The sequence below is a fragment of the Dromiciops gliroides genome, chromosome 4 (genome assembly GCF_019393635.1).
Source record: "Dromiciops gliroides isolate mDroGli1 chromosome 4, mDroGli1.pri, whole genome shotgun sequence".
In the NCBI taxonomy this organism is placed as follows: Eukaryota; Metazoa; Chordata; class Mammalia; order Microbiotheria; family Microbiotheriidae; genus Dromiciops; species Dromiciops gliroides.
The window spans coordinates 271,424,133-271,447,468 of NC_057864.1; the positions used below are offsets into that span (position 1 = coordinate 271,424,133).

The following is a 23,336-nucleotide window of genomic DNA, read 5'->3' on the forward strand; positions in this document are numbered from 1 at the left end:
CCAGGGTCACACAGTTAGTGTCAAGTGTCAGAGGCCAGATTTGAACTCTGGTCCTCCTGACTCCACTGCCAGTGCTTTATCCACTGTACCACCTAGCTGTCCTCAGTCCTTAATAATTTTTAAGAGAGTAAAGGGGTCTTAAAACCAAAACATTTGAGAACTGCTGGTCTAAATCAGGGCTTCTTAAACTTTTTCCACTCATAACCCCTTTTCGCCTGAAAAATTTTTGTGCAACCCCAGGTATACAGGTATATGAAATAGACATAAAAATCAAACTTTTACTGCCAAATTTTTTGTGACTCCCACATTCAATTACATGACCCCAGTTTAAGAAGCTTTGGTCTACTGGGGCAGCTAGGTGGCACAGTGGATAGAGCACCAGCCCTGGAGTCAGGAGAACCTCAGTTCAAATCCAACCTCAGACACTTGACACTTACTAGCTGTGTGACCCTGGGAAAGTCACTTAACCCCAATTGCCTCACCAAAAAAAAAGAAAAAACAAAAACAAAGAAGCTTTGATACAAATGACTAGGTTTTCAGTGACTTATCGTCCACCCCCATGAGGTTATATGGTCGTAGCTCTGTACCTGGATGGGACCTCAGAACAACCCCCTCATTTTATAGATGATGAAACTATGGAGATTAAGTGACTTGCCCAAGGTCACACAAGTAATGTGAGAGAGAGAATTTGAACCCAGGTCCACCAACACTAGATCCCCTGCTCTTTCCATTATACTGTGCTGATGGTAGAGTAAAAAGCCTAAGATGTAGGGAATCATGTTTCCACTATGTACTGCCCTTTAGCCTGGTGACATGTGCCCTACAGTAGTTCTTGGTGCATTGAATGAGTGAGTTTCGGGATGTCACCAGAGCCTGTAGGGGCAGGAGGAGAAAAATGGAGGTTCACAGGTTAATAGACTAAGAACTAGATAGAACCCTGGGAGTTATCTATCCAACATCCCCCTCCCCATTTTATAAAGAAAGAAACTGAAGATCAGAGATGTTAAATGACTTGCCTAGGCTCGATCATTTTGTAAGTTTCAGAAACCAGCCTCAAGCCTTCCTGACTCCAGACATTGTGTTTTATCCATTATTTCATTCTGCTGGACCAGAATAATCTTTGCTACTCTCCTCCACTAGGTAAGTGGTTATTGGACTGGATGAAAGCAACACATGGGAACAACGTGGGCAGGATGCTTCTACCTCATGATGGTAGAGGTTCCTTTCCTGGTTGACTTCTAGCAAATATGCCTTCCAGGGGCAGCTAGATGGTGTAGTGGATAAAGCACTGGCCCTGGATTCAGGAGGACCTGAGTTCGAATTCAGCTTCAGACACATGACACTTACTAGCTATGTGACCCTGGTCAAGTCACTTAACCCTCATTGCCCCACAAAAAAAAAAAAAAAAAAAAAAAATATATATATATATATATATATATATATATATATATATATATATATATGCCTTCCAGCTTGGGCTCATTTTTTCTCTGACTAGCTCTTTTTTTAAAAAAAAATGGGAATCACGTCCAGTGCCAATGATTGGTCTCTTGTTTTCTTGTAAATTTCGGCCCTGAGAGATAGGTATGGTGGAGACTAACCATATCCCCATCCTGAAACACACACACACCTATACACAGAGCATCTCCACAAGGGGAAAATTCTTCAAAAACTGCTATCTAGATCTTAGACAAATTTTGAAATACTCAAAAGCAGGAGGAAAATTATCAACATAACATTGGGAAGTTCACATGTTCCTAAACCTTACTCTGACCCCCCTTCCCCCCAAAGCAATGCCACCTTCTGAAGGACTTTGTCATTTAACATATCCTTACTAAACCAATAAACACAGACTAGCTGCCCATTTTCAGTTCCAAAGGCAAACCACAGATCTGTGCATAGAAAACCTTTATTTGAGTACATATCCGTTTTCTTTGTCATAATGCGGATGATTGTGACTTAGGTCAATAACATTAACTAACATTTTGCTGTTTGTTAGGCCCCAACAATCAGAGAAACACAACTTTTAATGCTATGTTCAGCACAAAAAGCATGGTGAGGAATTCATTCATTCAGCAAGCACTCAATGTTTTAGGTGCTAGAGCAGTTTAGATAAGGCCTCCCTCCTAAGGTCACTTCTGGAAGGTGAAGGGGCAATATAGCTAGTGGAGGTCTCCCTCAGGTCAGGGAATGGATGGGGAGAGTTAGGCCTAGGACATGTAAAACCCTGAAGCTTAGGGAGTGAACCAAAGGAACCTGAGAGGGCTTAGAGCAAGATAAGGGGGAGAAACCCAGAAGGCCAAGATATTAATGGTCTCATTCACCTAGATCAGTGCTTTAATTGTGGGCTCAAAGTTAAATTTTCAGAAAGGATATCCTAATCCTTTGATTACTCAGAAAAGGAGAGATTTCGGAGAGACTGCCCTTCCCTTGCCCCCTGTCCCCTTCCTGGGTTTGTTGGGCTACTCTGAAATGCTACTTTGGGCGGTAGCTACAACTAGAGAAGGCTCATAGAGGATCAGAACTGGCATGATTGGAGTCTGGCATTAAGGGTCCTACAATCATGGAGTAATCACATCCAGAATCTCTCTCTCCATGAGCAGATTTAATGTTTTACTAATAGAAGATCTTCAAAATCATTTCCACATACTTCGCATCGGGTATAGGCTTTCTCTGGCTGCCAGGGGCCAGGAATTTCTTAATTGTTGGAATATTACTCATCCGAGTTTTGAATGCCTAGGGGGAAAAGTTGAAAGGAAAGTCAATTGATGTAAAAAAATCTCATGACACAAAGTCCAAATGACAATGGGTGATACCCCTTCCCCAAATTCAAGTGTTGAAAGTTAAGATGGTCTTAATAAATAATCAAAACCTACGATTAATTGAGTGAACTAAAATCAGTTAAGTGACTTTCCCAAGATTACACAGGTAATAAATTGTGGAATCAAGATTAAGGCTTGTGACTCAACCCCTCTAAATTCTGGGGCCTTCATTCTATTAATTATTCCCTCTGTTTATTATTTCTTATTTATGCTGTATATAGATTGCTTGGTATATACTTGTTTGCATGTTGCCTTCCTCATGAGATTGCAAACTCTTTGAGGGCAGGATCTGTCTTTTGTCTTTTTTTGTATCCTCAGTGCTTAGCACAGTGCTTGGCATATAGTAAGCACTTAATAAATGTTTATTGCTTGATTATAATTATTTGTCTACTTTTATGGTACACTGTCTACTCTCCTTGGTGCAATGTGAGTCAAATATATGAAAATGTCAGTAAGTGTGAGGAATACAATGCCATCTATGGTTAACAACAAAATTGGCTTCTACAGTTTTCAACTCCATGTTTTGTCTGACCCTAGGACTCCTATTGAGGTTGTTGTCTCTATCAACACAGATTGGCAAGTGTTGGGTAACATAATCTTGGAGAGTTGCCTAAGGCACTGAGAGATTAAGTGAATTTGTCCAGGGAAACCCAGGCAGTTGGTGTCAGATATAAAATTCAAACCCTGGTCCTCTTGATTCCATGACTAGCTGTCAATTAATGACCCCATCTAGCTGCTTCTCAGGTAAACACACCCCTGTTTTGTTCCAACTCCCCCAGGTGCCAAGTAGCAGATAAAATTAAACCAGATGTTTACATTGACAAGAATCCAAGTTGCCCTCTCCCCACAGGAGTCATAACCACAGCAGGGGTAGGGTGTGGGAGTGGCCAGAGCTAATCTGTATACAGACATCAGTTTTTAATTTGAGGCTCTCCAGATTTAGAAAAAGAGAAACTCTCCAATATCTTAAGAATTGACTCTCATATTATCTCCTATGCTTCAACTTATACAGAATAGACTGACAAATTTATCTTTTATGAATGTTCCCTTGGGTCAACCTTCAAGAAAGAAAGTTTGGGTCCATGAGGCAGCTTGGGAGAAAAGTAGAGATAAAACTTCTTTAAGTAAAATAATCTTACCACTTTAAGAACTAGGTATTGGGAATTCAATTCTCAACATTTCTCTATCCTTACTTCAATTTACCCCAACTCCTCATTTTCCTTTATCTTTAAAGACCAAGTGTCCCTATCTCCCCCAGCCTGAAAGTATAGGGGCTACTCATAGGCCAATCACCTGTTCCATTTTTGTGCCCCACCCCAACCACCATGTTAACTCCTAATTTAGAGTGAATCGTCCATCCACATTGCCCACCACAGGACTCCAGAACTCAAGAGATTCAACAGCCTGTCTTTCAGGTAGTTGGGTTTACAAGTCTATGCCACCACACCTAGCCAACACCTCCATTTTCAGATGGGCAGTCTGAAGCCCAGAGGGGCAAGGTCATCATTATCCATAGTCACCTAGCTAGTAAGAGGCAGAATGAATCCAGGCCCTTCTAATTACAATCTTATTGACTAGATTTAAAATTGAAAACCAACTGATCATCAGATATTTAAGGAAGAAGTCCTAGGTCAAATCAAACTTGATGTTTTAATTACCTGGAGTAAAGGAAATCCAGAGAGTGCACTAAGGATTCTCTCTTCCACCATCAAAATAACTTCAAACAGTTGTACATCCGCCAAACTCAGCTGGTTACCCACAAGAAAATTTTGTCCGTGAGTCTTTAAAACCTGAACAGAAGCACAGGAGAATGTTGAGGATGCCTGTCACTTCACAGACAGAAGAGTGATGGACTGACTATAGCAGCAGAGTATATGGGAATGGGTGAGACTGTCCATTGCCTAGCTGAATGGTAAGTTAAGCCAGAATCCCTATACACCATGAAGGACCAAGAAGAGGAAGAAAGATTAACTATCAATTCCAATTCAAAATGAGGTTGTACCATTAAATTCCAGACTTTTTCTCCTCTCAAATGTCCTATGTTTAAAGGGATGGATCCATGTATTATAGGTCCACAGAATCATAGATTTAGAGCTGGTACAACCCTTTCATTTTACAGATGAGGAAGATGGGACCCAAAGTGGTTAAGTGACTTACTCAAGATCACACAGGTTGTGAAAGAGGCAAGATCTGAACCTATATCCTCTGACTATACCTAGTGTTCTTTCCACTGTATAATGCTGCTTCTTTGGAAATCAGTTTATCAAAAAAAAATATTTTTCACAAGAGAAAGAAGATTAGTGTGGAGGGACTTTGGGTGATTTCTAGGGATCCCATTGTTGACCCAATGCTATGTCCATGATGGTTCATTAATCAGGCTTAGGGTAGAAATTTTCTGGTATTCAGAACCAGAGAAAATGAACTGGCTTCAATGTAGGAGGGAATGCCTTCTCCAACCTTACTCCCTACCCTTCCATTTCCATGAAGGTTGGCCAGCTTACAATGCTATGATAAAGGACTTAGGAAGTGGCCAATGGCCAAAGCAGATGGATTCCCCATTACAATGAATCCTTAGTTTTCTATGCCTAATTTACTTACTTTATCTATTATCTATAACTTTTTTTTAATCCTCTATTACACAGCTGATCCCAGGAAGGAAGGAGGTGAAGAGTAGTCACCCAAGGAAGCAACGTGTCTAACAACATCTCCAACCCAATTATAACCATCTGAATTTTTGGTAAGTGTGGTACACTCTGTGACAATGGTGTGCTCCATTTGTACCTTATTATGTTTGATAGTCATTAGGTTACATGCCATTCCTAAAATCAGGAACCACCAGAGGATAGTAAGAATTTTGCCAGATGCAGAGTATAAGGCCTTCTCTACAGCTTACATTTTTCCCATTTCCTTTCTTTGATTTAAAGTATTTGTGTTCCTAATCAGTTCTGATCAAGAAGACCAGATAAAGAGACTGGGAAAGGAAAAGGCAAATAGATAACAGAAAGAACAAAGGAAAAAATAAAAAGTATCTTTCTTCATATCCCAGTTTTCTGTGGAGCTTTAACTAGGGGAAGGCGATCAGAATTTTGACCCAAGGGACCAATATTATTTATTTATTTTAAAAAAAAATTTTTTTTTTTTTCAAGGTACTAAATTTAAAGGGCCATGACAAAACATGCAGTCCTTCAGGAGCACTGAAACAACAGAGTCTAGTGTATCATTAATAAGAATCAGGTAAAACTGGAAAGTACCAGCTGCTATGTTGGCAGGGAAGGGGAAGGGAACAAGCATTCATGAAGCACCTACTATGGACTAGGCATTGTGGGCTAAGGATTTAACAAATGTTAGGGAACTCGATCCTCATTTGATAGTGCGTGTGCCCTCCTAATTCTTGTTCTTCCCTCTCCACCCATACTGGCAACTCTGTTCCAGAGCATCCATTCAACTGAGGGTACATCGTTTGTCCCAGTAGAAAGCTGCTTTGTCACAGGCCTAACTATTAGTCCATCTTTTTTTTTTTTTAGTCCATCATTTTTCCAGCACTCGGTCTTTGTAGGCAAAGTTACTGATGGTGTGGAACAGGGCATCATAAGATTATGGATTTAGAGTAGATGGTGACCTCAGAGGTCATCTGGTCCAATCCCCTTATTTTACAGATGAGGAAACTGAGGTCAGAGACATTAAGCCAGGTAATAAGTGAGTGAGGTAGGAGTATGCTGGCTTTGTAATTGCCTTTCAACTTTCTTGCTATTGCTCCTTTTGGAGAAGATTCACAATGTCAGGCTGTTAGGGAGATCTTAGCAGAGAATTTCTCTTACCAAAAACCTTCTCTGAAACTAATAGTCTCAGATAATTAGAAGCAGCTGGGTAACAGTGGATAGAGCATTAGGTGTGGGGTCAGGAAGACCTGAGTTCAAATTCAGCCTCAGATACTTCCAGGCAGTGTGACCCCAGGCAAGTACTTCATTCTCTGTATATCCGAGTTTCCTCCTCTGTAAAATGGAGATAAGAATAACACCTACCTCTCAAGGTTGTTGTGAGAATTAAAATGAGATAATTGTAAAGTACTTAGCACAGTGTCTAGCCCATAACAGGTACTTATAAACATTGTTGTTCAGTCATGAATGACTCTTTGTGAGCCCATGGGCCATATCATGCCAATATTGGCCCATGGCAAAGATACTGGAATGGTTTGCCATTTCCTTCTCCAGTAGATTAAGGTAAATAAAGGTTAAATGACTTGCACAGGGTCATACAGCTAGTAATTGTCTGAGGATAGATTTGAACTCAGGTCTCCCTGACTCCACACCTAATGCTCTATCCACTGAGCTATCTAGCTGTCTCCACATGAATGTTAACTAACAGTAATAATAATACTAGTAACAGCCTGGGGGTACTGTGAATTTAAGTGACTTGTCTAAAGTCACACAGTCCACATGCATCTGAGCTAGGATTTGAACATAGGTCTTCCTACCTCCAAGGCCATGCTGCCACCTTCTATGCTGCTCTAACTTTCAGTGGCCTGGCATGAGTTCTTAGCAATCTAAAATATGTTCTCCTGAGGTTAGTTTAAAAAACAACATGGGGCAGAGGAAAAATCATTTAGAAAACTTCCCTAGCTCCTGCTCCTCTCTTTTTCTTTTACTGGTTCCATCATTCTAAATGCATCAGATCCTCTGTCATTTACCTTTTTTTTTTTTTTTTAGGGAGGCAATTGGGGTTAAGTGACTTGCCTAGGGTCACACAGCTAGTAAGTGTCAAGTGTCTGAGGCCGAATTTGAACTCAGGTACTCCTGACTCCAGGGCCGGTGCTCTATCCACTGCGCCATCTAGCTGCCCCTGTCATTTACCTTTTCAAAGGCAGGGAAGTATCTCTCTTTGGTGATGTTAGTGATATCAGTGAGTTTTTTCTTCTGCTCTTCTTCTTGCAAGAAAGGATAGACAATGAGTAGTTCCATCAGATCCATTATTCCTTCTGAGTACATGTTAATCCTAAAAAAATTTCAAAATGTATACAGCTCAGTTAATGTTTCCTTGGGTTCCCCCACTAAGCATACTTGAACCGTGGCAGCAGGACTACCTGGAAGCTTGCTCACTCACTAAGGCTAAACCCTTTCAAAGGAAAGGTGCTCTGTGGAGTCAAATAATTCTTTTTTTTTTTAATTACCCCTGAAAAGTCTTGTCACAAATCAGGGATGGTAATTCATTCTCCATTCTCCCAGCCAGTCTCTGCTTCCCATATTCAAAAGAAGAAAAGTAACTAAAGACTTCTCCCAACATGTGTTGGAAGATCCCACTATCGAGGAGCTAGAAGGTTAAAAAAATAAAAGGAAGGCTGGGCTTCTTTGAACCCTAAACCTCTGCATTAAATTTTTGAAGACAAAAAACTCTTGAGAATCAAAAGCTGAGCAGGCAACTGATAGTTAAATTGATCCTGTTGATGCTCCAATCTTGGAGCATTTCTAGATGCTTAAACCAATATCATATAGAAAAATCAAGAGTCTATTTGTGGATGACAAATCTGTGGGACAGGGCCACCTTACTATTTGGCCAAGTCAACCCCCAAGCAAGCAAAGAACCATCACAGTACAGTGCTCTCTCCTTCATATCCTTCCCAAATAGATTGTATTTCTCAGCAATATAGTGGAGAATGGCTCTCGTCTGAACCAGCTTCATCCCGTCGATTTCAACCATTGGCACTTGTTGGAACAGCAGTACACCTGAGGACAAGAAGTATAGGCTTAGAAGTCAAAACGTGAGGCATCTAGCAATTCATACAAACTATAAGACTGGACTGTCATGCCCTGGGGCAGTGAACTGGCAAGAAAATTAAAAGAAGATATGGGCATATAGGAAGTATGAAGATCTTGTGCATGGAACCAATAAATAAAAGAAGTGTTGGTCTTGTCCATGATCTTTTTTAGTTCTTATGGAGAGGAAGAGAGAAACATTTATAGTATTAGTGTGTGGATAGGGAACTTAACAGAAACTGCTAGGCAGCACAGTGAATAAAGCCTTACACCTGGATTTAAGAAGACCCAAGTTCTAATCTGACCTCAGACATTTATTGGCTGTGTCAATTGGAAAGGCAGCCAAATTTCTATAGGTCTTAATTTCCCCCTCTGTAAATGGGGGATAATAGTAGCATCTATATCCCAGGGTTGTTGTGAAGGAAGAATGAGATATTTGTAAAACATTTTGCAAACCTTAAGGTACTATATAAATGCTAGTTATTAATATTTATATTATTATTATTATTAACTGGGTTAATGAAGCTAAAGCCACTGGCTCATTTGACCCTTGGCTAATGTCCAAGGTGCTTGCCAACCATTGTGTTTCACTAAAATCCCACCTTTCATAGGAAGCCTTCCCTGATTGCCATTTAGTCTACTGCCTGTCCCTGCTGATCATTTCCAATTTGCCCTGTATATATCTTATACATACATAGTTGTTCGTATATTCTTGTTTCCATTAGACTGAAAACTCCTTGAGAGCAGAGACCGTCTTTTGCTTTCCTTGGCTTCCTCAAAACTTAACACTATGTTTGGCACATATGTAGTTAGTACTTAATAAATGCTTATTGACTGACTATTTCCTGGTCACTGATCACCACATTTACTTACTCTAAGCTGACCATTTTGCAAAAAGGGAATCAAATGTGGGTAGATAAATACAAATCCATCATCCCCACTAGGTAAACCAAATATATACAAGCATTTTACCAAGGAGAGGTCAACTAAGGCAGCTTCATTTACAAAAGACACACAAAGGATCATGGGATATTAGAGCTGGAAGGGACCCTCAGAGATTAGCTTTCCAGTATTTCTTTTCACTGAACAGGAAACTGAGCCCCAGAATAGTGATGTAACATGTCAAAGGCCATGCATTCAGGGATTTAGTGGCAGAGTGAAGACCAGAATTCAGGTCTCCCAACTCTCAGATGAGTGCTCATTCCCTCATATTCTCCCATTTCTCATGTAGCAAAATATAATGGAATCTGTAGCTTTTAGGGAATGAGTAATAGAGGCATTCTTGGCCCCTAGAAAAGAGGGAGGGGAGGGGACCCCTGGTGTTTGTAAAATTCTTCAGAAATATGCCCTAGGGGGCAGCTAGGTGGCACAGTGGATAGAGCACTGGCCCTGAACTCAGGAGGACCTGAGTTCAAATCCGGCCTCAGACACTTAACACTTACTAGCTGTGTAACCCTGGGCAAATCACTTAACCCCAATTCCCTCACCAAAAACAAAAAACAAACAGAAATATGCCCTAACATCCAAACAGGGTTCCTGGTGATGAGTTATCAATGTTCCCTGTCTCTCCTCAAGTTACACTGTATTTAGATGTTTGAATGCTGAATCACTTAGTAATATGTAAGCTCTGTAAGGGTGAGAAGTATATTTTCATTTTTGACCTGGAATCTGCAGCACCTAGAATAGTGCCTAGCATACAGTAGGTGTTTAACAAATAAATTCATGTCAAATGAATAAATGCACAGGCTCTATTCAAGTTCACTAAAGTAAAAGAGGCATTTCAGTAACTTTATGTCTGCTTGGTATGTGACTTTGAGTTATGTTGTTGTTCAGTCAATTTCCTGTTCTTCATGACCGCATTTGGGGTTTTCTTGGCAAAGATACTGGAGCGGTTTTCCATTTCTTTCTCCAGCTCATTTTAACAGATGAGGAAACTGAGGCAAACAGGGTTAAATGGCTTGTCCAGGGTCACATAGCTAAATATGAACTCAGGTCTTCCTGACTCCAGGCCCAGAACTCTATCCACTGTGTCACCAATGGCCCCACTTTGGGCTATACCTCATTATTAATTTGTGTACTCCATTGGGGACAGACCAGATAGTTCATATTTATATTATCAATCATCTTGTAGTGTAGTTAGAGGCATTTTCCTTTTAAAAACTTGTTCTTGGGGCAGCTAGGTAGCACAGTGGATAGAGTACCGGCCCTGAAGTCAGGAGTACCTGAGTTCAAATCTGGCCTCAAGACACTTGACACTTACTAGCTGTGTGACCCTGGGCAAGTCACTTAACCCCAACTGCCTCACTAAAAAAAAAAAACAAAAACTTGTTCTTCCCATTCCAATTTTATTAAGATGGTATTTTTGATAGCTTCTTTCAGCTTAATATAAACTAAGGCAAGATCATAGATTTGGAGCTAGAAGGGACCTTACAGGTCACCTGATCCATTTTTACAAATGAGGACACTGAGACCCATAAAGGTTAACCGACTTGTTCAAAGTCACACAGGTAGTAAGTGTCAGGCAAGGCAAAGATTCAAAGACAGATACTCCAACTCCAAAGGCATCGTGCTTTCCACGGAATGATGACACCTTCCAGAGTTTCAATTACATTTTTTCATACTTACTTTCTTTTAACTTTTGTAATTGTTCTTTTGTTTCAAAAAATTTTTCTTCAAACTAAAACAAAAGCAGAGGTACAAAAATGATATTAGAAAATTTCATATTCACTTCAGGAGAGTGAACAAAGTTATTTTAAAAATCAATCAATCAGCAAGCACTTAGTAAGACATTGTGTTCAGCCTTGGAGATGCAAAGACAGGCCCAACTTGGCCTAGCTTCCAAACCCTCAAAGAGCTAATGTTCTATCAGGGGAGACAAAATGTATACATAAACATATAAATATATAATGCAGATCAATAAATAATATCTGCGTGTTAATATATACATATATAAAACATGCATATATATATACATACAAAGTGATTTTGAGGTGAAGAATTTGGGGGAAGAGGTGGCATTTGAAATAAGATTTGAAGAAAATTTGGGATTATGCAAAGCAGAAAGGAAAAGCAGTTGAATTCCAGGCATAAGGAACAGCCTGTGCAAAGGAAAAGAACAAGCATTTATTAAATGCCTACTATATACCAGGTGGGGCTTGTTAGCCTTGGCAGGCAACCTACCTAGGGGAAGGAAACCCTGATTTTAAACCTCCGGCTGCCTTGCGGCTATACCCATATATGGGAAAGGCTTTGGGAGTTAACCCCGAGGAAAAATCAGGAGTCGGAGTCCCTTAGGCAGTTGGATGTTGGACATCACATCCCTCTGGCAACTCCCGTGGTGGCATCAGTGCCAAACTGTATTGGCTCTGCCTCTCCTTTGAATCCACCAATGTCGAGGAGAGGAAAAACCTGCTGCATGGGCAACAGCTAGTTTTCCAGTTGATCTGCCCAGGCCTGCGCCCTGGAGAGGACACTCCGGCTACTCCTCATGGGGTAGATACAACACAGGATGAAGCAGCTACTCGTTATAAGTCACTCAGGAGCTGTGGCTCCCGTATCGGACTGCACAGCCACACTGTGGCCTGTGGCTCTTCAAGGCGCTGATCCATGGTCGTCCTCAACTGGTAGAGGCCTACTACTACTACTACTACTACTACTACTACTACTACTACTACTACTACTATATACCAGGCACCATGCTAAACCCTTCACAAATATTATCTCATTTGATCTTCACAAGAACCCTGGGAGTTTTTATACCCATTTGACAGTTGAGAAAACTAAGGCAGAGAGAGATCAAGTGATTTGTCTAGGGTCATGCAGCTAATAGGTATCTGGAAGTGGATTTGAACTCAGGCCTAGTGTTCTATCCACTGCACCATGTTAGCTACCTCTGAAGGGGGCTAGAGGTGGTGTGAGGGAAGAACAAGAAGAGTGGGTTGACTAAACCACAGAGGTAATAAAGGAAATTAATGCATGATAATAGTGGAAAAGTATACATAACTGATCATGAGGAAGGAGAGAAAATGTAAATCTTTGCATCTGAAAGAGTCATTGTAGAGATAATCTTTTGGGGTCCATTTCTTTCTAGAAAGAAGTAGGTAGGGATGGTTTGATGGCTCCTTCCATCCAAACTCTGACCCTGCCACTGTTAGTAGTATGTTTGCTAGGACAGACATAGGTTGAATTACTTGATGCTCTAAACTAGATTAACATTCCAGAAAAGTATTTAAGGAGAGATCAGGCAGTTGCTGTTGGGGTAGGCCTTTTTTTTTTTTTTTAAGACTCCAATGATTCCATCCTTTGAGAGGAAAGGCAACCTTCCCAGGCTAAACTGTTAAATCCATTGGGGTTGAAAGGAGAATGAAATAATAATAAAATAGAAGAGAAATATAGGCTCCAGACCCAATTCAACTTCAATAACAGGAAGGACAGAAGAACATCAAAGGTCTAGGGTTTTTGAGATGATCAAAAGAAGTAAAATATGGGAAATAATTTGAAAACCATAAAGAATTTGGAAGAAGTGTTGTCTGTGTTTAATTCAACTTTGCATTGTGGTTTAAAGGCATCTTATGATAAGAAAGGCACAGGAAAAATATTCTTTGTTATAAGGGATAGCTTGGGGGCAGGGAAGGGAAAGGATAAAGAGGGAAATTTAGACAATATACAAACAAAAGACATCAATAAAAATTTACTTTTTTAAAAAAAGAAAGGTGCAGGGTCTCTCTAGGTTATCCAAGATCTTCTCCAGTGATCTCAGTAAATCTGTTTATGTATGTATCCATACATCAAGCATGGAGCTAGTCAGGAAGACCTAAGTTCAAATCCGGTATCAGATACTTACTGTGTGACCCTGGCAAAGTCACTTCATTCTGTTTGCCTCAGTTTCCTCATCTGTTAAAATGAGTTGGAGAAGGAAATGGCAAACCATTCCAATATCTTTGCCAAGAAAACCCCAAATGGGATAACAAAGAGTTAAACACAACTGAAATGACTGAACAATAACAACAACTACATATGTATGTATGCACAGGTCTTATCTGTCATTTTCTGGTTTAATAAGTTCCATGGACTCCTTATTACATCTAGGATCATGGGGCCATTAGCTCTTCTCACAAAGTGGTCCTTTTGTAACTTTGTAGTCTTCCTGCATATTCCTTCCCCTCTACACACTCTATATTCCAGCCACATTCGCCTATTTGCTGTTCCTTGTATGCAATACTCCATCTCCTGTCTGCCTGTGTATCAACTCTTAGCTCATGCCTAGAATTCTCTTGCTCCTTATCCTCTGCTTCTTAGAATTTTCGGCTTCTTTCAAGACTTCCTTCAGTCTAGCAACCACCTAACACAGGAGGCATTTCATGTCCCCCTGCCCCAGCTCCCGACCGTACTGCCTGCATGCTTCCAATCCTGGTCTGTGTTTAGATCCTTAATGCCTCATGACCTCAAATGAACCTGTTACCCTGGAATTGCAACTGGCACTGGGTAATGGGCAATGAAGTTGCCAAATGACAAGTGATCCTGTGTTCAATGCCTAACACAGAGGTCCCCTGTAATCTCTTTCTGCCACGTGTTCCCCTTACTGTCCTTGTATACTGGGTGCTCCTGGTACCATACCACTGCCACCACCACCACCTCCAAGGTCCATAGCCTGTGCTGTCTGCATCTGGGAGTGCTCTGGCCCAGACCCCATCCTAGTGTCCACAGACCTATCTTCCTATATTCCAAAGCTGCTCTGGGCTGGAAAAATGACTGGTGGGCTTTTTGTTGACCTTTCTAATCGGAATTTGACTTGGCATTTTCTGGGATGATCTTGTAGGAGAGCTTTTGGGGGAAATTTGGCAGTTGTAATTCAACTCCCCCATCTTGGCTCCATGCCCTCAATTCATACTTAAGAACCTAAATGGGCACTAATGAGGACAAGTGTCCAAACTGTCCCCAGGAGAGGCTCATGGGAGGACTGCTGAGGACAAAGACCAATTTCACTGACCTCATCTCTGAAGCTCCATAAACTCTCCATCTGAACATGACCAGAAATCCTGCCCTTGCTTACAGCTGCTGGGGGAACAGTACTGGCTGGGACAGCTAAGTCACAAAAATCAGCTCCATACAGAGATTTTTGTTCTGGGCTGTATAGCATGATGGGAGGTCAGCCAAGTTCCTTGTTGACAGTAATAGACCACAGCATTCTCAGTTTCCACACTGCTGATGATGAGTGTGAAATCTCTCCCATACTCACTGCCACTGAACCCGGAGGGGACCCCCATCCTGTAGGTTAACTGGTAGATCAGGAGCTTGGGGACCAGTGGTGGCTTCTGTTGGTATGAATCAAATTCATCATTAACATCTAAACTGGTATTATAGTTGATGGTGACTTTCTCCTGGAGATCCAGAGAAGAAGGTTATAGACTGTCATCACAACATCCCACTGACATCTACATCTTAAAGAAAATAATCAGACAGCAACTACTTATGAAGTGCTCTCTATGAGCCACACATTTGTGCTAATCACATGGAAAGGAAAAAGATTCCATGACCTCAAACAATAATTCCCCATAGACCCGTCATCAATAAAGTTACATCTCTATGGGTAATAGCTTCAATAAGCTTATAACCTATGTCTAACTTGAGACAAGTCTCCATACCAATGGCACCCACACATATCACAGCCACTAACTGTGGCCCTCCTTCAACCTGCTGGATAGGTTGGTGGAGAAGGGGCTTGTTTTTAGAGTGCTTCCTGGCCAACGGAGGCTAAGAAGAAGGAATACACTGAAAAGATGTAAACAGAAACCAAAACAGAGAAATCAGGGCAAGTGCTGTGGATACAACACAGAGGAAGTTCATTGTGAAGCCTTAATTTATAAAACAGATCATTTGTAAGACTCCACCTCCCCGCTTTGCAGAGATGAGGGACTTTGGCTATGCAGCGAAGCATATAATATTAGACTGAGTTGATGTGCTGGCTTTTTTTGCTGAACTTATTTTTCCCCCTCTATTTTTTTTTTTTTTTTGCTATAAGGAATGGAACTAATACGGTGCATATTATCCACCTCCCAAAGAAAGAACTGATATTGATTGAACACAGACTGAAGCATGCTATTTTCACTTTAATTTTTTTCTTTTATTCAAGTTTTCTTATACAAAATGACTAATATGGTAATGTTTTACATATTTGTACATGTATGGCCTATATCTGATTGCTTACTGCCTCAGAAAGGGGGGAGGAGAGGGAAGGAAGAAGGGATAAAACTTGAAACTACAAACTTTAAATAAAAATGTTTATTTTTTTAAATTCATCCATAAATCATTATTCCATAAGAATTTTAGTCTTCTAGCAAAGTCCTAATCTGATGACTTATGTTGGCATGAAGGTTAACCTGAGTTTCTAAAGGCTGTGTCAGGCTACTTCAAGCTCAGTCAAGTCCCACTAAGCCAGAAAACCTTTGGTTGCACACTCAAAAGCAGACTGAATGTTTGTCATCCAAGGGCCTGCTAGTTAACCTCTGAATGACTCAACCCTGTAAGGCTGGCCACTGAGTGAGGAATTATAACTCACAAAAACGCTTTTTTAAGTTGCAGAGAGTTTCACTGTAACTAATACCACACTTGAGTAAGAGTTGGGGCTATAATACACCCCAGGAAAATCACAGATCGTTAAGGATTATTCCATTATTTTAATAGTAATACAGATCTGTTTTTGTAGGAGCTCTCAACTTAGATTGGCTAACTAGCTTGTGAAATACCCTTTATCATTTACTCTTTTTTTTTTTTTTGGTGAGGCAATTGGGGTTAAGTGATTTGCCCAGGGTCACACAGCTAGTAAGTGTTAAGTGTCTGAGGCTGCATTTGAACTCAGGTCCTCCTGAATCCAGGGCCGGTGCTTTAACCACTGCGCCATCTAGCTGCTCCCCCCCTCATTTACTCTTTAATGCCTAGACAGTGAAAACCTGAGACAAGACCAGAAGAAAGCAAAGTGGACAGTCATCTGGAAAGCAACCCACAAGAGGACACAAGGGACATTTTAAAATATTGCCTTTTTATAAATGTATATATTACTAATGTCAGAAAATTCTGCCTTTTGCAGCATGTAAGTATTGTTTTTTCTGACGAGCCAAAAAATACATATTAGTTACAGTGAAGGCTCAAAACCTCAGTTTCACAGAAAGTCTGATTTTCTTTTCTTTTTTTTTTTTAAATTTCAAAAACTTTAAATAAGTAGCACTTATTTTCTCTTTCTCCTACTTCCCCCCTCCATTGGAAATTTTTTTTCCAAAGGAAAAAGGAAAAGAAAATTCCCTATAACAAATATTCATAGTCAAGCAAAACAAATTCCCACTTTTTTTTTGAAGGGCAGCATGGTCTATTTATTTCAGAGATCTTTGATTTTAAGCAGTCAGTGAAAATGCTCACAAAAGTATCAACATATATTCATAATTCCCCCAAAATGTATGGGATTTATTCAAATCCTTCCCACAGACCACAAATACCTTGTCCTAGGGTCTAAACTAAAAAGCTTTGGGAGTTCAAGAAAAATAAAGTTTAGTTTAGGAAAACTAAAAGTCTTGAGAGCCACTGCTAAATGTTAATTTGTTCCTTGTACATAGGAAAGCTTTCTAAATACTTCAGTGACTGGAAACTGAGGGCCTTCAGCAAGTTATTAACCTTTCTGGGCCTTCATTTTCACATCTATAAGAAGGGATTGGATTGGAGCAGCTAGGTGGCGCAGTGAATAGAGCACCAGCCCTGGAGTCAGGAGGACCTGAGTTCAAATTCAGCCTCAGACACTTAACACTTACTAGCTGTGTGACTCTGGGCAAGTCACTTAACTCCAATTGCCTCACTAAAAAAAAAAAAAAAAGGGATTGGATTAAATGCCCCTCTGAAGTGCCTTTCAGCTCCAGACTGATGATCAAGTATCTCTAAAACTATAAAGAAAAAAACAATTGGAAAGTAAGATTGTGCTAAAAAAAAATCAATTTGCACAAGTCAACTTTTGGGGGAGACATTTCTGGGTTAAAGGGAAGGATTGGGTGTAATAACTAGGGGCATTTAGGCCACAGTTTGTTTCTCCCTAAGATGTCACAGAGTTTTGAGAGCAATGAAATCTCCTTAGAAAGTCCTACCCCCACCCCTCCAAATTAGACAAACCTCCACTCCAGCTGTTGCTAAGAGCCATCTGATGGTTTCCATTCTGCCCCTTCCATTAACGTAGTGGAGGATAGGTTTATTTGCCATTGTGATGTTTCAGGTTTTCTGAAAAAGACCAAAAAAAATTATGTGATACTCAGGTGGGACTGGATTTCACATTCCTAGTACAATTCTATGCATACCATTGGCACTAGAGTAAATATTTGAAATCTTGATCTGATTTGTATAGTATGTGGCATTTATAAGGAGATTGGTTCATTAGAACCAACCAACTGGGTTAGGCAGGGATGTGTCTGTAAAAGACAAGGCACATGCAGTGTTGGTGGAAAGAAAGAAAGACACACATATGATACAGAAAACCATAAGGAGTTGAGTTAATTTATTTCAACAAATATTGACTCAGCTGGCAGTTAGAATACAAAGGTGGTAATAGTAGATAGAGCCTGTAGTCAAAAACACCCGGATTCAAATCCAGTCTCAGATACTAGCTGTGTGATACTGGGCAAATCACTTAACCTCTGGTTGCCTTCATTTCCTCAGCTATAAAATGGGACTAATAACTTATAAATCAGGATTGTTGTGAAGTTATCTCAAATGAGATAATAGTTATAAAGTGCCTAGCACATAATAAGTACTATGTAAATATTAGCTATCATTACTATCCTGGTCTCATTTCTAGTGAGACTGAAATGTACTCGACTTTCCATCATTTTTCAAAAACACGATTTTTTCCCCCACAACCCCTAACCCCAAAGCAAGCCTGACAAATAAATGCCCCATTTCATTTTTTTTTACAATTATTAATTCAGGCAGTCCTCCCCCCTTCCTTTTCCTGTTGCTCCCTCTTCCCTACTTAAGATTATTATGTCCCTGAGAGGAACTTTATGATACCATAACTTAAAATTAACAGAGCAGAGAGAGTCAAACAAATCAACCCCCACCACTCCCTCAACACCCTGCCAGGTCATTCAGAACGGCTAGGTGATGATCAACTCAGAGAGGCCCCATATTCCAAGAAGATACAGAATTCAGATACTTATGGGTTAATTAAGTTTCTGTGGACAACCAAGGCCACTCAGCCTCTTTTTCTAACACTGCTTCTTTTTTTTTTTTTCCTAACACTGCTTCCACTGGGGGAAAAATAATTTTTGGATTGAAATTATCCTCTAAAAAAAAAAGATGTGTTATAGTCTATCAGCACAGCATATGATTATCAGAAGACTAGTTACAAACCAAAAGATTTGTATCCACTTACAAAATACATTTCTTATGTAAATATGGAAGGGTAGAAAGTTAACAAGTTACTGGTGCTCAGTCTTTACCACCACCACCACCACCCCCAAAAAGGGGGAAATTGTGGGGAGTTAAGGTGAACAGAGGGTAAAAGAAAAGAAAATTCATGTGCTCCTAAGCACAAAAGTGGTTTTTAGCTATAGCTGAAAGAATATCTTCAATACTTTAAAAGATTGGCAATTTTTTACCCCCCCATCCCCCAGATTAGTGGACAAAAGACTCCATGAATTGTATCTCCTTATTTTCCTCACCCCCAGTCATCTGATGACCAGCTTTCTGGAGATGAACCTTAGAGGTCTGATAAATTACTATTTAGGCATCCCAAATTAGTTAATCCTTCTGGGACACTGTGAGTTAATTAAGTTTTCATGGACTGGGCAGGCCTAGCCTTACCAACTAACCACTATTTCTAACACTTTCTATGGGAAAAATTTTTTTGGTTTAGAACCATTTTTATCTAAGGAAAAAAAAAAGATAGGGACGGTTAATCCGAACACTCTGATTCTTTAGAAGGAACATCTATCACTTTTATCGGGAAGAAAGAGTTTTCAGAACTCAAAACTTTCAATACATTGTCTTACCGGGAGGGAAGATGTAACACTGATTTCCAATAGTTTCCTAAAGACTATTTTGGCAACTTCGTGTTTTGAACTGTTGTCCAGCCCTCTGGGCCAAGAAAGACCTTCTCCAAAGAAATTGTTATTTATTTCCAGGGTAGGTCAGGACTCCTTCCCAAAGAAAGCTGAATCATCTGTCCCTTTGCAGCCCCAAAGAAGCCAAATTTAATGGCAGCCATTGCTACACCAGTAACACAATTTTTCAAAATCCTTTACAGGTACAGGCCTTTGAGGTCCTACCGTCACACCTATTTTGTTGATGGCAACACCTTGAAATTAAATGACTTGTCCCTGGAGTCAGGAGGACTTCAGTTCATATCCAACCTCAGACACTTAACACTTACTAGCTGTGTGACCCTGGGCAAGTCACTTAACCCCAATTGCCTCGCCAAAAAAGGAAAAAGAAAAAAAAAAGAAATTAAATGACTTGTCAAATAAGTGGACTTAACTAGAACTCGAATCCCTGCTCTCCGACACCTGGCATGGAGCCCTAAACTCCTTATACAAATTTTGGGTCTATTCCACAGCCTCCAATGCTGCTCCAAATCTCTTAAGCCCCTTGTCAATGTTTGTTGAATACACGGAAACTTCCATTTTAGTCATTCCAAGTCCCTACTCCCTTTGCAGCATCATAGTTGGTACTATCCGTTTGGGATCACCTTTCTTGCCAAAATGAGTACCTTCCAAGTGAAATGTAATCTCAAAACCAGGACGGGAAATGGCCAGCTCTTACCAAAGGCGGGGGGGGGGGGGGGGGGGGGGGGGGGGGGGAAGTGATCCAACAAGTGTTCATTTTCCGAAAATATTTTATGAGCCCAGAATAATTTTAAGGCAGTCTACTCCATTGAAAACAAAACAAAATGACCAAAAAACAAATTCTTACACCCAAAATAAGCCTCTAGAGAAGAGACAACACTGAATCCTCATTGGCACAATGCCAAGCGTAGGATAGAACGGGGCTTCTTAAACTTTTCCCACTCACGACCCCTTTTCGCCCGAGAAATTTTTACACGACCCCGGGTATATAGATATAAAAAATAGGTATACATGGCCTTTTACTATTGCCAAATTTTTCACGACCCCCCCACCCACCCACCCATTCAGTTACGCGTCCTCATGTGAGGTTGCGACCCACAGTTTAAGGAGCTAGGGGATAGAGGAACTCGGGACAACGTCCTAGAGCTTTTCTTCATCCTACTGCCCCTTTCGCTACCCCCCACCCCCAACTCTTTATCCCACTTTCCCGTGATTCTGTCACCTTTCCCGTGCCTCCTGCCCCGTTTCCTGCAAAATCCCATGTACTATGTGCCCTGACCCATGCTTCGTGCTCCCTGAGCCCTGTCCCATTCTTGCTTAAAAAAAAAAACAAACATTAAAATTTATTTATTTTGTTACATACTGTCTCCCCTCTCTCCCTCCTACCCCGCGCCCTTTGACGCAGATAAACATGTGTGTGTACGTCTATTTATCAGGTTCCCCCCCACCCCATAGCATCTTCCTTCATAGGTGCTTTGTCGTGGATTTGAGTATTTATAATACTCAGAATAGCTTAGTCGTTCACAGTTACTCTTCGAACAATATTGCTGTCATTGCATGCAATGTTCTCTTGGTCCTGCCCATTTCACGCTTCGTTATTTCACGCCGTCTTTCCATGTTTTTCTAAAAATCAACCAGCTCATCATTTCTCACAGCACAGTACTATTCCATCACAATCACATACTACAACTTGTTTAGCCATTCCTCAGTTGATGGACCTCCCCTCAGTTTCCAGTTTTTTGCCACCACCTTGTCCCAGTCTTCCGGACAGCAGCCCCCTGCATCCTGTCCCTCGTCCCTTGCCCCCATACCTCCTGCCCCCTTCCCAACGCCTTCTGACCCTTGCCTCCTGATTCTTGTTCTCGGTTCCCTGCGTCCAGAGCCCAGTTTCCCATCCCCTTTCTCATGCTCCCCGACCTGTCTCTTATCCCATTACTCCTGCCCCTCTAACACTGTCTCCTGCCCCCAGTCCCATGTCCCTCCTCGTCTTCTGCTCCATGCCACCTGCCCTCTGTCCCTACCCCCTCCTTCCACCCCCGTTCCCGGTCGCATGCTTCCTGCCTCTTCTCTCCTGTCCCAGTCTCAAAGAGAGTGGGAGGAGGTGAAGGTGGAACGTGGGCAAGGGGCCTGCGCTGCGAAGCAGAAACCCTCTAGAGGAAGTACAGCGATCCGAGCACCCGGTTAGCAGCAAAGGGACAGGGAGGGCGAGGCCTGGGAGCGCAATGACTTCTGCACATTCTCACCGTCTGTTGCTGGGGAAGAAGGTCTTTTGAGCAGGTGTCCAAAAGAGGTTTTGGGGAGCAAGCTGGGAAAAGCTGGCTGCTTGACTCACTCCGCGTGAGCTGTACTTAAGAGAAGTAGGCGAGGACTTTTGGGAGAAGTCTACCAATGGTAACTCTGGTGCTTTGCATGCTCCACCCAGCTGCAAGGTATTATGGGGAAGAGGAAAAGAGCCTAATTTTTAAAGCAATTCAACTGTAACCAATATCTTAAGAAGGCTAAGAAAAGAGTATTCTTAAGGAAACGATATGGATACGCCTTTTGATAACCTTGCATTTACTTTGCAAAGAGTCACCCCATGCATAAAGAAAACCCAATTATCAGCTCTATATACTGAACGCTCCCAAGAGGCTGTTGGATGTGAGGGCGATCTGGCTGCGACATCTGTCACCCCATTGATCGCCAGGGTTGATTCGGCTGATCTGGCTGGCTAGGCGGGTGTCCCCTTCCTCCCTCACCGCTCCATGTGCGTCCCTCCCGAAGCTGCGCGCTCGGTCGAAGAGGACGACCTTCCCCGATAGAGGCGGTACCGGTCTTCGGTCAAGGGTATACGAGTAGCTGCGCTCCCCTGCTAGAACAAGCTCCCAAGGTCCATTTGTAGGAGAACGTAGGGTAGTCAAGCTTCCAAGACTCCAGACACATCCAAATGAGGCGCTGCACGTGGCAGTCTGCCTTCCTTTTATTTACCTCAGAATCCAAAAACGGAGAATAATAGAGATGAAAATAAATAAAATATTCCAAAATCAAAAATTCATTTATTCAGGAACAATTGTAATTTCAAAGAATAAAGTCAAAATATTTACCCTATTTACTTCCCAACCATAAACATACATAGACCTTGTAATTCAATCTGCAATGACAGGGTTTTTTTTTTTTTGGGGGGGGGGGTTTTGAAGACAGAAAACATGGAACAAAGACATAGGGAGGCAGAGAGACGGAGAAGGAGGGGGGAGGAGCGGAGAGGGGGAGGTTGGTAGTGGAGAGAGACAGAGACAAAGCAGAGAGAATGAAACCCAGGTAAAAAGAATAAACAGAATTTCTATCATCGCTTCAAATTCTCAATGAAAACAAGAAAAACCTCAAAACAGAAGTTGATTTTGACCACAAGGAGGCAGATCTAAGGTTCTTTCAAAGCTACCCTAAATCTTTCAATAACATTGCTAGGCTCTAAATATTAAGCTCATTTAAGGCAGAGTATTAGAGGCTCGCTCTGTTATCCTATTTCCTTCCCTCTCAAGTTTTTAGTTCTTCCCCCAAAAGGACCCCATGAGTCCTTTTTAAACTTAATATCTACGCTATGTACTTGTACTCATTAGGCTACAGCTAGGATCGCTGTGCGCAGTTTTGAAAGCCACATTTTAAAAGGAATTTTATTTTCTAGAGAGAAG

General features: G+C 41.2%; 1 protein-coding gene across 2 annotated transcripts; it reads right to left on the minus strand.

Moving 5' to 3' along the window:
* Positions 1-1,893: 1,893 nt before the first annotated feature.
* Positions 1,894-22,037, minus strand: LOC122755556 (glutathione S-transferase-like). 2 transcript variants are annotated; one of them, XM_044004155.1, is made up of 7 exons: positions 21,912-22,037; positions 17,723-17,827; positions 11,198-11,249; positions 8,413-8,542; positions 7,673-7,814; positions 4,481-4,612; positions 1,894-2,736 (listed from the first exon to the last, which is right to left on the minus strand). In XM_044004155.1, the coding sequence occupies exons 2-7, from the start codon at positions 17,807-17,809 to the stop codon at positions 2,617-2,619; spliced, it is 663 nt and encodes a 220-aa protein (XP_043860090.1). In that variant the 5' UTR covers positions 17,810-17,827; positions 21,912-22,037; the 3' UTR covers positions 1,894-2,616. The 2 variants fall into 2 exon arrangements, with proteins under 2 accessions (XP_043860090.1, XP_043860092.1); XM_044004157.1 differs by lacking the exon at positions 11,198-11,249.
* Positions 22,038-23,336: the final 1,299 nt, after the last annotated feature.

Coding starts and splice junctions, on each gene's coding strand:
- LOC122755556 (XM_044004155.1), bottom strand. CDS start 17,809: ATGGCAAATAAACCTATCCTCCACTACGTTAATGGAAGGGGCAGAATG. Junction 8,543..11,197: donor ATTACAAAAGTTAAAAGAAA/GTAAGTATGAAA, acceptor TCTTGTCCTCAG/GTGTACTGCTGTTCCAACAA. Junction 2,737..4,480: donor CTGGATTTCCTTTACTCCAG/GTAATTAAAACA, acceptor TTTTCCCCCTAG/GCATTCAAAACTCGGATGAG.